The sequence below is a fragment of the Mercurialis annua genome, linkage group LG2 (assembly GCF_937616625.2).
Source record: "Mercurialis annua linkage group LG2, ddMerAnnu1.2, whole genome shotgun sequence".
NCBI lineage: Eukaryota > Viridiplantae > Streptophyta > Magnoliopsida > Malpighiales > Euphorbiaceae > Mercurialis > Mercurialis annua.
In genome coordinates, this window is record NC_065571.1 from 45,983,963 (window position 1) to 45,996,471 (window position 12,509).

General features: G+C 31.0%; 2 protein-coding genes across 2 annotated transcripts; one reads left to right on the plus strand and one right to left on the minus strand.

Annotated features, from left to right (window-relative positions):
- The first annotated feature begins 2,899 nt into the window (after window positions 1-2,899).
- On the plus strand, window positions 2,900-4,632 carry LOC126669654 (sugar carrier protein C-like). The gene has a single exon (XM_050363177.2). The coding sequence runs from the start codon at window positions 2,924-2,926 to the stop codon at window positions 4,481-4,483; it is 1,560 nt and encodes a 519-aa protein (XP_050219134.1). The 5' UTR covers window positions 2,900-2,923; the 3' UTR covers window positions 4,484-4,632.
- Window positions 4,633-6,797: 2,165 nt separating this feature from the next.
- Window positions 6,798-10,557, minus strand: LOC126669840 (calcium uniporter protein 6, mitochondrial-like). The gene is made up of 2 exons (XM_050363408.2): window positions 9,775-10,557; window positions 6,798-7,604 (listed from the first exon to the last, which is right to left on the minus strand). Exons 1-2 carry the CDS (start codon window positions 10,234-10,236, stop codon window positions 7,119-7,121), a joined length of 948 nt encoding a protein of 315 aa, XP_050219365.1. The 5' UTR covers window positions 10,237-10,557; the 3' UTR covers window positions 6,798-7,118.
- Between the last annotated feature and the right edge of the window lie 1,952 nt (window positions 10,558-12,509).

The window sequence follows — 12,509 nt, forward strand, 5'->3', positions numbered from 1 at the left end:
CATCAAATCGTGTACTAAAAATTAAATTAATAATATATCAAAATTGTACCAAAAGTATACTAAGAGTATACACATCAAAATATACTGAAATTTTATTATTAGATAAAAATTACACCAACATTACATCACATAGTATACTAAAAATTAAACTAACAATATACTAAAATTATACCAACAATATACAAATTCTCTAGTTCATTACCAACTATAGTGAAAAATACATATAAAAAAATGTATGTTATCAACTAGAAAATATATAAAAAAATTAACCGAAAATATACTGAAACTATACCAATAATAAACCAAATACTATTTTAAAATTCTCTGATTTATAGTTTTAATATACCGAAATCATACCATAATTATACCGACATTATATACATCACACTTTTGTAAATAATTTTTATTTTTTGGTAATTTTGTAATTAATTTTAAATCAGCCGATATTTTTGAAAAAAATTAGTTCAGTTTGGTTTTGAAAAAAGATGTCAATTCAATTCTAATCAACTTTGATACTATAAAAGGTTTGGGTTTCTCGTTTGATTTTGATTTCGAGCTAATTTTTTTAGTTAAGGTTTAGTAGAGGAAATTACACCATTTACCAAAAAAATAAAAATAATTACAAAACTACATGTTGACATTTTTCATTTACAAAAATCCTAAAAATATTTACAAAAATATCAAAAAATGAAAAAAAATTACAAACATACGGTGTATACTGTTGGTATAATATCAGTATACTAATAAACTAACATTATATCAACATTATACCAACTTTATAACAACATTATATCAACATTATACATATTGAGATTTTATAATATTAAATAAAAATTTACCGAAATTACATCAAATCGTGTACTAAAAATTAAATTAATAATATACCAAAATTTTACTAAGAGTATACACATCAAAATATACTGAAATTTTATTATTAGATAAAAATTACACCAACATTACATCATATAGTATACTAAAAATTAAACTAACAATATACTAAAATTATACTAACAATATACAAATTCTCTAGTTTATTACCAACTATAGTGAAAAATACATATAAAAAAATGTATGTTATCAACTAGAAAATATATAAAAAAATTAACCAAAAATATACTGAAACTATACCAATAATAAACCAAATACTATTTTTAAATTCTCTGATTTATAGTTTTAATAATACCGAAATCATACCATAATTATACCGACATTATATACATCGCACTTTTGTAAATAATTTTTATTTTTTGGTAATTTTTTAATTAATTTTAAATCAGCCGATATTTTTATAAATAAACAAATTTCACAATTAATTTTGTAAATATTTTTAAAATTTTAGGTACTTTTGTCATCATCCCTTAGTATAAACCGAACTAAAATAACCAGGCAAAAAGTTGACCGGATAGACCAATTTGATTTGGTTTGAAAAACACATTCATTTTTTTAAAATTTCGGTTCCATTCAGTTTTGAAAAAAAAAATAAAAAAAATTCACTTTAGGTTTGGTTTATATTATAGAAAAATTAGTTTTTTTATTTCGGTTCTATTTTAAACATAAAAAATTAGTGATTTTCTAATGTAAACATATAACCGAGCAAAAAATTCATTGAACTGACTAGTTAAATTTGATTTTAAAAAAAGTCTTTGAAATTGCTGTTCATTCAGTTTTGAAAAAACTGATAATTTTTGGTTTGGTTAAATTGCAAAAATATAAAATTTGGCTATGTTCATTCCATTTGATCTTATAAAAAATTGATTTTTTTTGGTTCGGTTTGATTTTGTATACAAAAGTTGGGAAAATTACAAAAATAAACCCAACATTTACAGGTATAACGAAACAAACTCTATAAAACTTTTTGTAACAAAAGGAACCCTAACATTTAAACAACTTCAAAAATGACACTTGCATGTCAATAAAAGTATTAGAGAAAAGTTATATTGGCTCCCTCAATGTAGAGTAGAAGACTAAATTGATTTTGTTACAAAATTTTTAGGGAGCCGATACAACTTTTTCTTGACATTATTTCTGACCTAGTATCATTTTTGAAATATTTTTAAACGTTAGGGTTTATTTTATTATAAAATATCCGATAGGATTTGATTCGTTACAACCCTTAAATGTTGGGGTTATTTTTGTAATTTTTCCTTTTTTATTTGACATTCCAAAATATGTACCTATATATGGTGTATATAATCTTTTTTTGCTATAAAAATTTGATATTTGTAAATTGTTTTCTTGAAAAATCAATCTGATTATATAAGCAAAATGTTTTGGTTTAATTGGATGTTATACAGTTTAATTTTATATAAATTAGATTGTTGGATACATGAGACTTATATGATATTATAATTTGATGTTCAAATCTTTTTAATAAATTCGTGATTATTAAATTATAAATATAATTTTATTAATTTAATTAAGAAATAATATTATTATAATTAAATTAGATATGTTAGTTAAAATAATTTTTCAATGATTTGAATTACATAAAAATTATTTACTATGTTTACGCATATGTTGTTGGTTAAATTCTATTTAAATTTTATTTTTGATAAATTTAAATTTTGTATATTTGATATTTCTAAGTAACAAATATAAATTTGTTTAATTTATAAAAAAATTGTTTTTAGAATAGCTTAAATTATATTATATTTAAGTAATTTTAATCTAACTAAATATTTTATTTTATTAATACCCAAGATGACATTCAATTTGAGTTATATTAATGATCTTTTAACGAGGGTTTTGTTGTTAAATCAATTTGGATTTAGGATTACTTGTAACGCAATGTACAAAAACCAAAGGGAAAAGGAATTTAGAATACTAACCGGAGACGGACAAAGCTGTATCTATATAAACCCATCGTAACCTTCTCTTTAATTCATTCAGTTCTCTAATTTGCTTTCAAAATTTTCTGTAAGTAATGGCTCCTTTTCTTAGCGCTGCTGTCAGTGGTAAGGGTGATGATCATAAGCCTAACTACTCTTCTAAGGTAACATGGCACGCTGTATTTACTTGCGTTGTAGCTGCCATGGGTGGTCTTATTTTCGGATACGACATCGGAATCTCCGGTGGTGTTACCACTATGGTTCCCTTCCTCACTAAATTCTTTCCCTCGGTTTATCACAAGGAAGCATTGGATACTTCTACCAGTCAATATTGTAAGTTCAATGACCATATGCTTACTTTGTTTACGTCTTCATTGTACCTGGCTGCACTTTTTGCTTCCTTGGCCGCATCATGGGTCACACGAAAACTCGGTCGCAAAATCTCAATGATGCTCGGTGGTTTGATCTTTTTGGCCGGAGGAGCCATCAATGCCGCTGCTCAAGCTGTCTGGATGCTTATTCTCGGTCGTATTCTGTTGGGTGTTGGTGTTGGCTTCTCTATTCAGTCGGTGCCGCTATATGTCTCGGAGATGGCTCCATACAAAAGCCGTGGTCTGTTCACCAATGTGTTTCAGTTAGCCATAACAATTGGTATATTTTTTGCTAATTTGGTGAATTACGTGACTCCCAAGCTAATGACGAACGGCGAAGCATGGCGGGTGTGTCTTGGGCTGGCATGTGTTCCTGCTGCTTTCATCTTCATCTCTGCTATTTTTCTTCCTAACACACCCAACTCTATGTTAGAGAAAGGTCAGGATAAAGAAGCTAAGGAAATTCTCAAGCGTATTCGCGGAGCTAAAAACGACGACGAAATAGAATGCGAATATCAAGATTTGGTCGCTGCTTGTAAAGAAGCTAAAAAAGAAGAACATTCATATAAAGATCTTCTTAAGAGACAGTACAGACCACATCTTGTAATGGCTATACTCATCCCATTCTTTCAGCAACTCACCGGCATCAATGTGGTGATGTTCTATGCCCCTGTGCTTTTCCAAAGTATTGGACTAGGCAGTAACGCTTCTCTCCTTTCCGCATTGGTTACTGGTGGAGTTAATTTGGTGGCTACTTCAATAGCTATCTATGGAACTGATAAATGGGGCCGAAGGTTTCTATTTCTCGAGGGTGGAATTCAGATGCTCATCTTTCAGGCTTTGCTAGCAGTACTGATCGGCCTGAAATTCGGAACGGCAGGGCAAGTGACGGATTTACCAACATGGTATGTGTTCGTAGTGGTGATCTGTATCTGCATCTTCGTAGCAGGATTCGCATGGTCATGGGGGCCATTGGGATGGTTAGTGCCGAGTGAAATTTTCCCATTGGAAATTCGATCAACAGGGCAGAGCGTTGTGGTGGCGGTGAACATGATCTTCACATTCTTGGTGGCTCAGCTGTTCCTGGCCATGCTCTGCACCATGAAGTTTGGGCTATTCATCTTCTTTGCCGTATTCGTTCTTTTGATGACCGTCTTCATTTATTTCTTCTTGCCGGAGACTAAGAACATACCAATTGAAGAAATGTCTCAAGTGTGGAAGAACCATTGGTATTGGAGGAGATTCATGCTTCAAGATGAGCCATCATCTAATTTGATGGTCTAGATCATATAATATTTTTAATGTTTATTATGTTTTTAGATCTTTATTTTTGTTTCCATTCAGTTCAGTTTTACCGGTTGTAGTTTTTTTTTTTTTTGAGTCAGTTGAGATTGCAGTTTTGCAATTTCAGTCAAGAGTTGTAATCAAGTTCAATTTAAATTTTTGGTTTATGTTTTGGATTCCATTTAAATAGATCGAGTTGTTTTTCTTTACATACACATATTTCTACATTTAATATTCCTATACATGCGGTTCTAATTTGCAAATCAATCATTAATGTAGTGCACACATAATTCTTCTCATATCTTCATTTTTTAGGTTTAAAATTTGCTGCAATATATTTCCATTTTTTTGACTACCAAAATTGAAAGTAATAAATGCATCTGTATCTTTATATGTATTTGTAGTTTGCATTATAATTGTATTATTATTATTATTATCCTTCTTCACATTTACAGGTTGGAATTTGACATTGTAGAGGGAATTGTTAAGGATATTCTACGGAAATTAAATCATCAATCATCGCGCAATGCTGAAAAACTTTTTGAAATTGAATCACATATGGAGAAACTTGGGAGCTATTATGCACTTGATCTTGTTAGCCCCTTCAACAAGGAACCATATGAAAGCTTGCCATTTGATGAAAATTAGCCTACTCTGAAGTCTTGACTCTAAAGATAGTTGTTTTCTGCTGAAGAGTTACCAAAATTTGATCAAGATATGGCTAAGGAAAGATAAGAGGCAGAGAATGCTAGGGATTTAAGTACATGCTTTGCCACTCTCTGCATATTTTTAAAGTACCAGAATTATGAACCAAACCAGCATTTATATAGGATAATAATTTCATACAATGGTCAGAATACATTTTAAATCATCTAGTTTCAGCAACTTTGTAGCCATAAGTTCACCCGTAGATATCTGCGGAAAGCTGTTAGTAGAATAGTTGAAGCTATCTAGCTGTGATTGATCAAGTAGATCACTCGTAAAAACGGAATACAATTCACATTAGCAAAACATTCCCCTCCTTTTCTCTTTATTACAGATATACATGTGCACATACGCAACTATAGATATATAAGGTCCAATCTCGATAACTTTCCAATATCCGTACAATACTGTCTTTTCAAGTATTACCCTCCTAGGTATATTGTTGCCGATAAACATACTCTTAAGGACTCTATAGAATGTTAACATAGTTCTATCGTTTTCCTGATGATTGTTTGATATGTAAAAGAAAGTTTACTAAGGTGATCGTAAGCAAAAACTTTCGTTAAGCATCTTAAATCAATTTAAATTAGAAAACGAAAAATACAGAGAATTTCTGTCTCACTATCGTAATCTATTGTGTTATGTTCTTTCTCCGTGTAACCAATCTTAGTGTTCACCGCTATGAGGTACAACTAATAGTCCGTGGACCTGGTGATGGGGCTCAAGGGACAGCTAGTGGAGTATTCAGTGACATAATGTGATTAGCCACACATCTAGGCGCTCTGTCGTAATAGCCTCACTATCGCTATTGTGTAATCACTTTAAATATTTCATTTGTCCTAGAATTGAGTTTGTACTTCTGTTAGAGTTTAGTGGAAATAGAGCCTGATCGAGCTGTATTTATTGCATCCTGGAGTAGTTTTGCAACAATATACTTGGCATTTCTTTATTGCCTAATGCTTGGATCAGTAGTTCTTTCGGTTTCTCGACTATTTTGAATCCAGTACAATGAAGAATCTGGACATGGATGTATAAATGCACCATAAGTTGTGAATAATCTTGTGAAGCAGATTAAGGAGGCTCTTGCTCAGACTTTCTCTATAAAAAACCAGTTTATTTCTGATGAAAATGATCTGCCAGAATTATGATTCTGGAATTCTTTTTATGCATTTTAACAATGCCAACGATTTTCCAAGACTGCACTAGTCACGTTGTAATATAGCAGCAGCAAATCAAAGAGAATGGCATCCTCAAGCTCCGAGTGTATTCGGACCAAAACAGGTACGAACCATTCTAACCTATTCTATTTTACAGATTGAATCAAAGAAACCAATCCGGCCACGGAAAACCACATTAATTAATAAAAAAACATTTACTAAAATTATAAATCAATTTTAAATTAAAATTATAGTATAAATATAGATATAGATATAAATTGCTAAAATAAATTTAGAAAGTGGGTGGCGTCAAACTTTCAATTACAACCATTTACACCTCTTTTGCTGATACCAAACATGAACAGAAAGACTATTTTCAGTGTAGAACCCGCAATTTGAGAACATCAATTTCCATCAATGCTAACCATAATTCATAATTGAACAAGGTCCCCTCAAAGAAATTTCGGTATCCAATAGTCAAAATTTTGAAGAGTATTTTGCTGTAGCATTACAACATGATTCAAGGAATCAAAAATAGAAATACAGTGGAATCAGAAAATGAAAGCCGTTAGGGAGGCGACCCGCCACCCTGCCTAATGCCCTTCATATCATTATAAGTTATAACAAGTATCCACTGATTGAGAGGTAGACTCAGTATACCGGTCAGGAGTTAAAATGTCTGCCCAACCTTCAAGAAAATGGGAGGGACTTGTAAAGGTTACCCTATAAGGTTCTGATAAAATATGCAAAAACTAGGTTAAGCTCGAGAAAAGTTAGTCTTTGTGTATGGCATCCTCAAGCTCCAATTCCATTCCGACTCGATTTTTTATAGTGGCATTGGCATCCAATGGTGTCTTTAATTTCTTTTGCAATTCCTTAAATCTCTCAACATCAAAGTTCTGGTTCTTGAATAACTTTCTCTGCCTGGAGAGGAACAGCCTCTTCATAAAGTCTTGGTAAGTTGGATCTCTTGAAGTGATCAAGAAGTAGGCATAACCTACAATTATGCCAGTTGTGGTGGAAAAAAATGCGATAGGTTCCATTACATCCCATGAAAATTCCCAGAATGTTAGTCGAAAGAATAGTCCAATTTGCATCACAGCTAACCCAAGACCACCCCAAAGAATACGTCGAACCTGCTTATGTGCTAGTATGTCTATGTTTTCTTTACAATCTTGTAGTGTCCTTAGCTCCTCCCTTATCGGGTCATCTTCAGCCATCAGCGCCAGGGGCATTGCTTTTTTAACTAGCTCTACCACCTGAATATCATGAAAAGGTAAGAGGTGAAGTCCATTCACAATCGTTGAGTTTCAATAATCAAAAGAAGAAAATGATAAATAAACAATAGAAAAAAATAAACAGGAAAAGCCAGAAAGCTATATCATAGATCTTTAGTTCTTATTCAAATAATGGAAACACATAATTTTCTAAGATCAGACCTGCTACATAAACCTAATAAAAAGTATAAATACAAACACAAAAGCAGAAGGATCACACCACCTGGATAATAAAGTTGGGGAAAAAATTAAACTACTATAAGCTGCATACAATAACTCTGTACTTATTGTTTTTCAATCAGCTTATTGCACCACAAAGTTGCATTTTCTATCTGCTTCACTGTGTATAACAGCCAAAAAAACACCTTGTCATTTGTCAAAAAAACCACAATTCCTACCTTGGCCAAACTTAGTAGTGGAAATGCAGTGTGTATCTTAGTCTTATGAGATCAAATAATGTGGTACTGAGGCAAGAAAAACACATATATTGAACTGAATGTACTCATAGCCAATAGCTGTCAATATATAGTCACATTGTATGACCAATTAAAAAAGGGTAAATAATACAGTCCTTTTCACTTCAAACAGAATTATGTGCTTGAGTTGAATGTTGAAGTCCACAACAGGTAAGACATATAGACCTCCAAAATATTAGTTTTCCCAAAAGCCATAATAAAGCAATATTGAAACAGTTTAAATCCTTAAATGTTGTAAGACAAGTGGTGAACAAGCATACATTGTTTTAAGATGATCTATAAGTGGCAGTCACGGTCAGAAATGACCCTTGTCCTAATGAGTAATGAGCACCCATTTTTCAAGGTGCTCTCCTTAGAAAAAAAGATATCAAAAATCAAGGTAGATTTGTTTCTTTGCACAAAAATTAGTATAAAGTATTGCCAGAAATGCGCCAATTTTATTAAACAAACATCCATATCAGTATGTGTAGACAGTGGAGGAAAGCTGGACAGTATGATACTCAGAATACAAGGATACAAAATAATATACAGCCTTTGAACTGTCATTATAGAAACATAAAGAACACTTGTCCAAATTTCATTCACTAAATGTGCTCACTTCTTTGAGAAAAATCAGAAATTCATGAAAACGCAATACAGGTATAATAGCATGTTAGACCAGTGATCTTAACACAAGCAAGAAATACAATGTGATCAAAGAAAAAGATTAATGCAAATCTGCATATTGCTAAACATCTTACTTCTATTTACAAGTTTTATCTGGTGAAAATAACTTGGAAAGAGATAAAAATCAATTAGTATTTCTTTTTCCTATCAAAAAGAAATCCCAAATCTCAACAAGTAGGCGATAGAAAGAGAATAAACTCAGCCATTAAGTTTCTTAAGCTGACAATACCCGCATGGGCAAACTAGTCAGGAAATTAAAGGAATGCTGATGCAGGTGATAGCATGTAATCCAGCACAATCCCTCCACTGTTTCCCATTCCAATACACAAAGCATAAGCCAGAACTTTATCTAAAATGTGATTCGCATGTTTCATTCAGTGAAGCCATTCAAAAGAAAAACTGTATGGTCCTTATCTTGGAACATGGTTGATTCCATGATTGGTGGTCATTCAATAAGCAAACAAGTGGGTGAATGAGCATTTTTGATTTCATGAAAAGTAAAATTAGAAGGAAAAGCATACAGACTCCTCAAACAGAATACTTAACAAAAGAACATCAAGGAACTGAATCAAATATCAACACACTAAACATCCTTAAAAAAGAGAAATTTTTTCAGATTAAGAAAAACCTGAGTTTCTTGCTTTACAGAGTTCATACTAACAAAAGGTGCAGACTTCAGATTACGGTAAGCAACAATGTAAATCAGTGAAAAAGTCCCATGTAAAATCCCCCTCTACCGACGTCTTAAGTTAAATAAACTCAAAGCTTCCATTTAATCTCACTCTACCTATAGGAGTAATTACTAACAGTAAAAGCAGACATGAAAATCCCATGACAAGCTCAATAAAGCAAACGCATAAAGGCACTAATCCAAATTGCAAAGAGGGCCAGCAAAATCAAACTGAAAAGGAAAGGTAAATCAATAAAAGCAATAATAATAACAAAAAAAAATCAATCAATCAATCATGTTTACAGCCCCACACATCAGATATTTAGGGTTTCGATTATACCTTATCGGGATGAAGATAAACTTTATCACGAAAAAGAAGAATAACACCAGCATCATCAAGAACACGAGCAAACACAATCGCTTCCTCTTTAGATCTAGCTACTCCTGTTTTTTCACATTCTTTAATCAGTTCCGAATACGTTATTATTTCTTTACCTTCCATTCCCAGCTTCATTTTCAACGACTCCACGTTCACTAACCTCATCAGCCTCTTCACTTCCCCACACGTTATGTTCTCCGTCGCACTACCGCCGCCGCCTTGTTCTTCATCACTGTCCGCTTTCTTTTCACCATTGGAAGACGAAGATGATGACACGGACGAAAAATTAAAATTAAAAAGAGAGTAACAGTTAGGTTGCTGAATTGACCAGCGAATCGGATGAGTCACAGTGGCCACCACAGGCGCCGTCCGTGGCGGAGAGGCGGCGGACAAAACGTGTTTGATTAAAAAGCTCCTCCACATTTTTGTTAATTTGTTAATCAATCGAATCAAGTTACAGTATAACTAAATTATCAATCTCATTTCAAAATATTGTGTGACATGATAGATGAATTTTATTTTCTTTTTCCTTTTCCATGTTGTACTTTTGATTAAATAAATTAGGGACTGATAAATTAAATGTGTGCTTTGATGATTCAGAAGGTGTGTGAAAATGGAGGAATCGAAGAAAAAAAGTAGATATGGAGGGAAGAGGAAAGGACGTGGCAGCGGTGGTTACCGTTAGGTCCGTTACTAGACGGAGCTAAAATTTGAAAACATTCTGGGATAGGACAAGCAACAAGTGTCTCTATGGTGAGACCAAAAGACGGTCTTAAGCGCGTGTTTTTTACTTATGAAATTGTTTTCTTCCAAAAAAAAAGCGCGTGTTTTTTTATTCGAGAAATCAATTCATATTATAAACAATAATTATACTAATTGGAAGGCCAGGGGACTAAAAAATTTATAATTCATACGTGTTAATAGAGTTGTACACTTTATATTTATACATAATTTAAAAAAAAACATATTTTTAAAAAATGGATAATATTTTTAAAATAATTTTTTTTTAAAATGAACAATTCTATTAAAATATAAGGAATATATTACTAACTAGTAATTTTTGTTATCTAATTATGAATAGTTTATTTTTTCAGTAGGTATACAATTTAATAACATTAGTTGTTTTATTATAATAGTAATTGTTTTTTTAATAATTGAAGAGGAAGAGTTTTATGGAAGAAATTAATGAATTAGAGTTTTGAAATTTCAGCAATGCTTTTAAAAAATTTAACTACTCCCTCCGTCCCGTTTAAAAAAGGACATATCATATTTTTATTTGTCCCATCAAAGAAGGTCGTATCATGTTTTCTGTGCCAATTTATATTAAACTTCCACTTTTATCCCTTTAGTTATTTTAATATGCATTAAATGCAACTCAATTTACAGTAAATTTATCCTATTATTAGGAGAAACTATACTAACTAATAAGGATAGACATGACAAAGTAAATTATTGTCTTATTTTATTAATATTTGTGCAAAATTCATATATCCCTTCTTAAACGGGACGGAGGGAATATTAAATTAGATTTTACCGAATGATTAATACTTTTTTTTCTTTTAAGGATAGATTAATTTAGGCTAGATGTTGAGGATTTAGCAGAATTACTTACTTCCTCCGTCCCAAATTGATAGGCACTATTTTGAATTTTTTTTGTTTCAAATTATAGGCAGTAATTTATTGCTTAAATACTTAAATGACATATATGCCCTTATTAATTATATTATATTACATTAAAAAGAGAGGAAAAGCACTAATAAATAAAGTTAACACTGCATTAAATAAGGACAAGTGTGGTATGTTTTTATAAAATTATTCATTTTGCATAAATTTACTAAATTTCATAATACTTGTGTTTGTCTTAAACTCCTATTAATTTGGGACGGAGGAATATACTACTCCCTCCGTCCCATTTAAGAAGGCACATATCTCATTTTTATTTGTCCCACTTAATAAGGTCATATCGTGTTTTTTGTGCCAATTTATATGAATTTTCCTTTTTAAAAAATATTAGTTTATACACAAAATACAACACTAACATAAATAAGGGTAAAATAAGAAAATATTATAATAGTTAATGCTTTTTTAAAATATGTGAAAACATACTTTATCCTTTCTTAAACGGGATAGAAGAAGTATTGATTTTTAATTATTTTTTTAAACATGCGATAAAGTTTTAAATATAGACTACTATTAAAAAATTAATTTGTCTGACTCCTCAAAATTATCCTGTCCAAGTTCCGTTTGTTATGGTGGCAGTAAAGGCGGGCCACTGGTTGGAGATGTAATTAATTTATTGATTAAAGTACTTTGCTGCTTTCCCAGAAATTTCCGATGTCTATAATTATTCTTTGCCACTTAAAGTACTAAAGGCCACTATGCGATGTGTCGTTTGTATCGATCAAATTGTTTTTTTTAATGTTTATTCACATTTTAAAGCAATTTATTAAAACATTATATAGAAATGATAATTATTTATTTTATTTGCACTATTAAAATTTCATTATATAATTTATATTATATTAATTTACTCATCTTTGCATAAATTAAGGGTTAGATTTTTAGTTTTTAAAGTTTTTTAACATTTATATTGTTGGAAATATATTTTGATTTTTAATTATTTTAACTTTGAAAAAACTAATTAATTTAATTTGAAAAAAATACAAACAATTATTATTTATTTATAAATTAAACAA

Bases quoted from the DNA above. Each gene is read 5' to 3' on its own strand.
- LOC126669654 (XM_050363177.2), top strand. From the start codon at position 2,924: ATGGCTCCTTTTCTTAGCGCTGCTGTCAGTGGTAAGGGTGATGATCAT.
- LOC126669840 (XM_050363408.2), bottom strand. From the start codon at position 10,236: ATGTGGAGGAGCTTTTTAATCAAACACGTTTTGTCCGCCGCCTCTCCG. The intron at 7,605-9,774 runs GTATAATCGAAA...CATGATATTCAG, and splicing joins TTTATCTTCATCCCGATAAG to GTGGTAGAGCTAGTTAAAAA.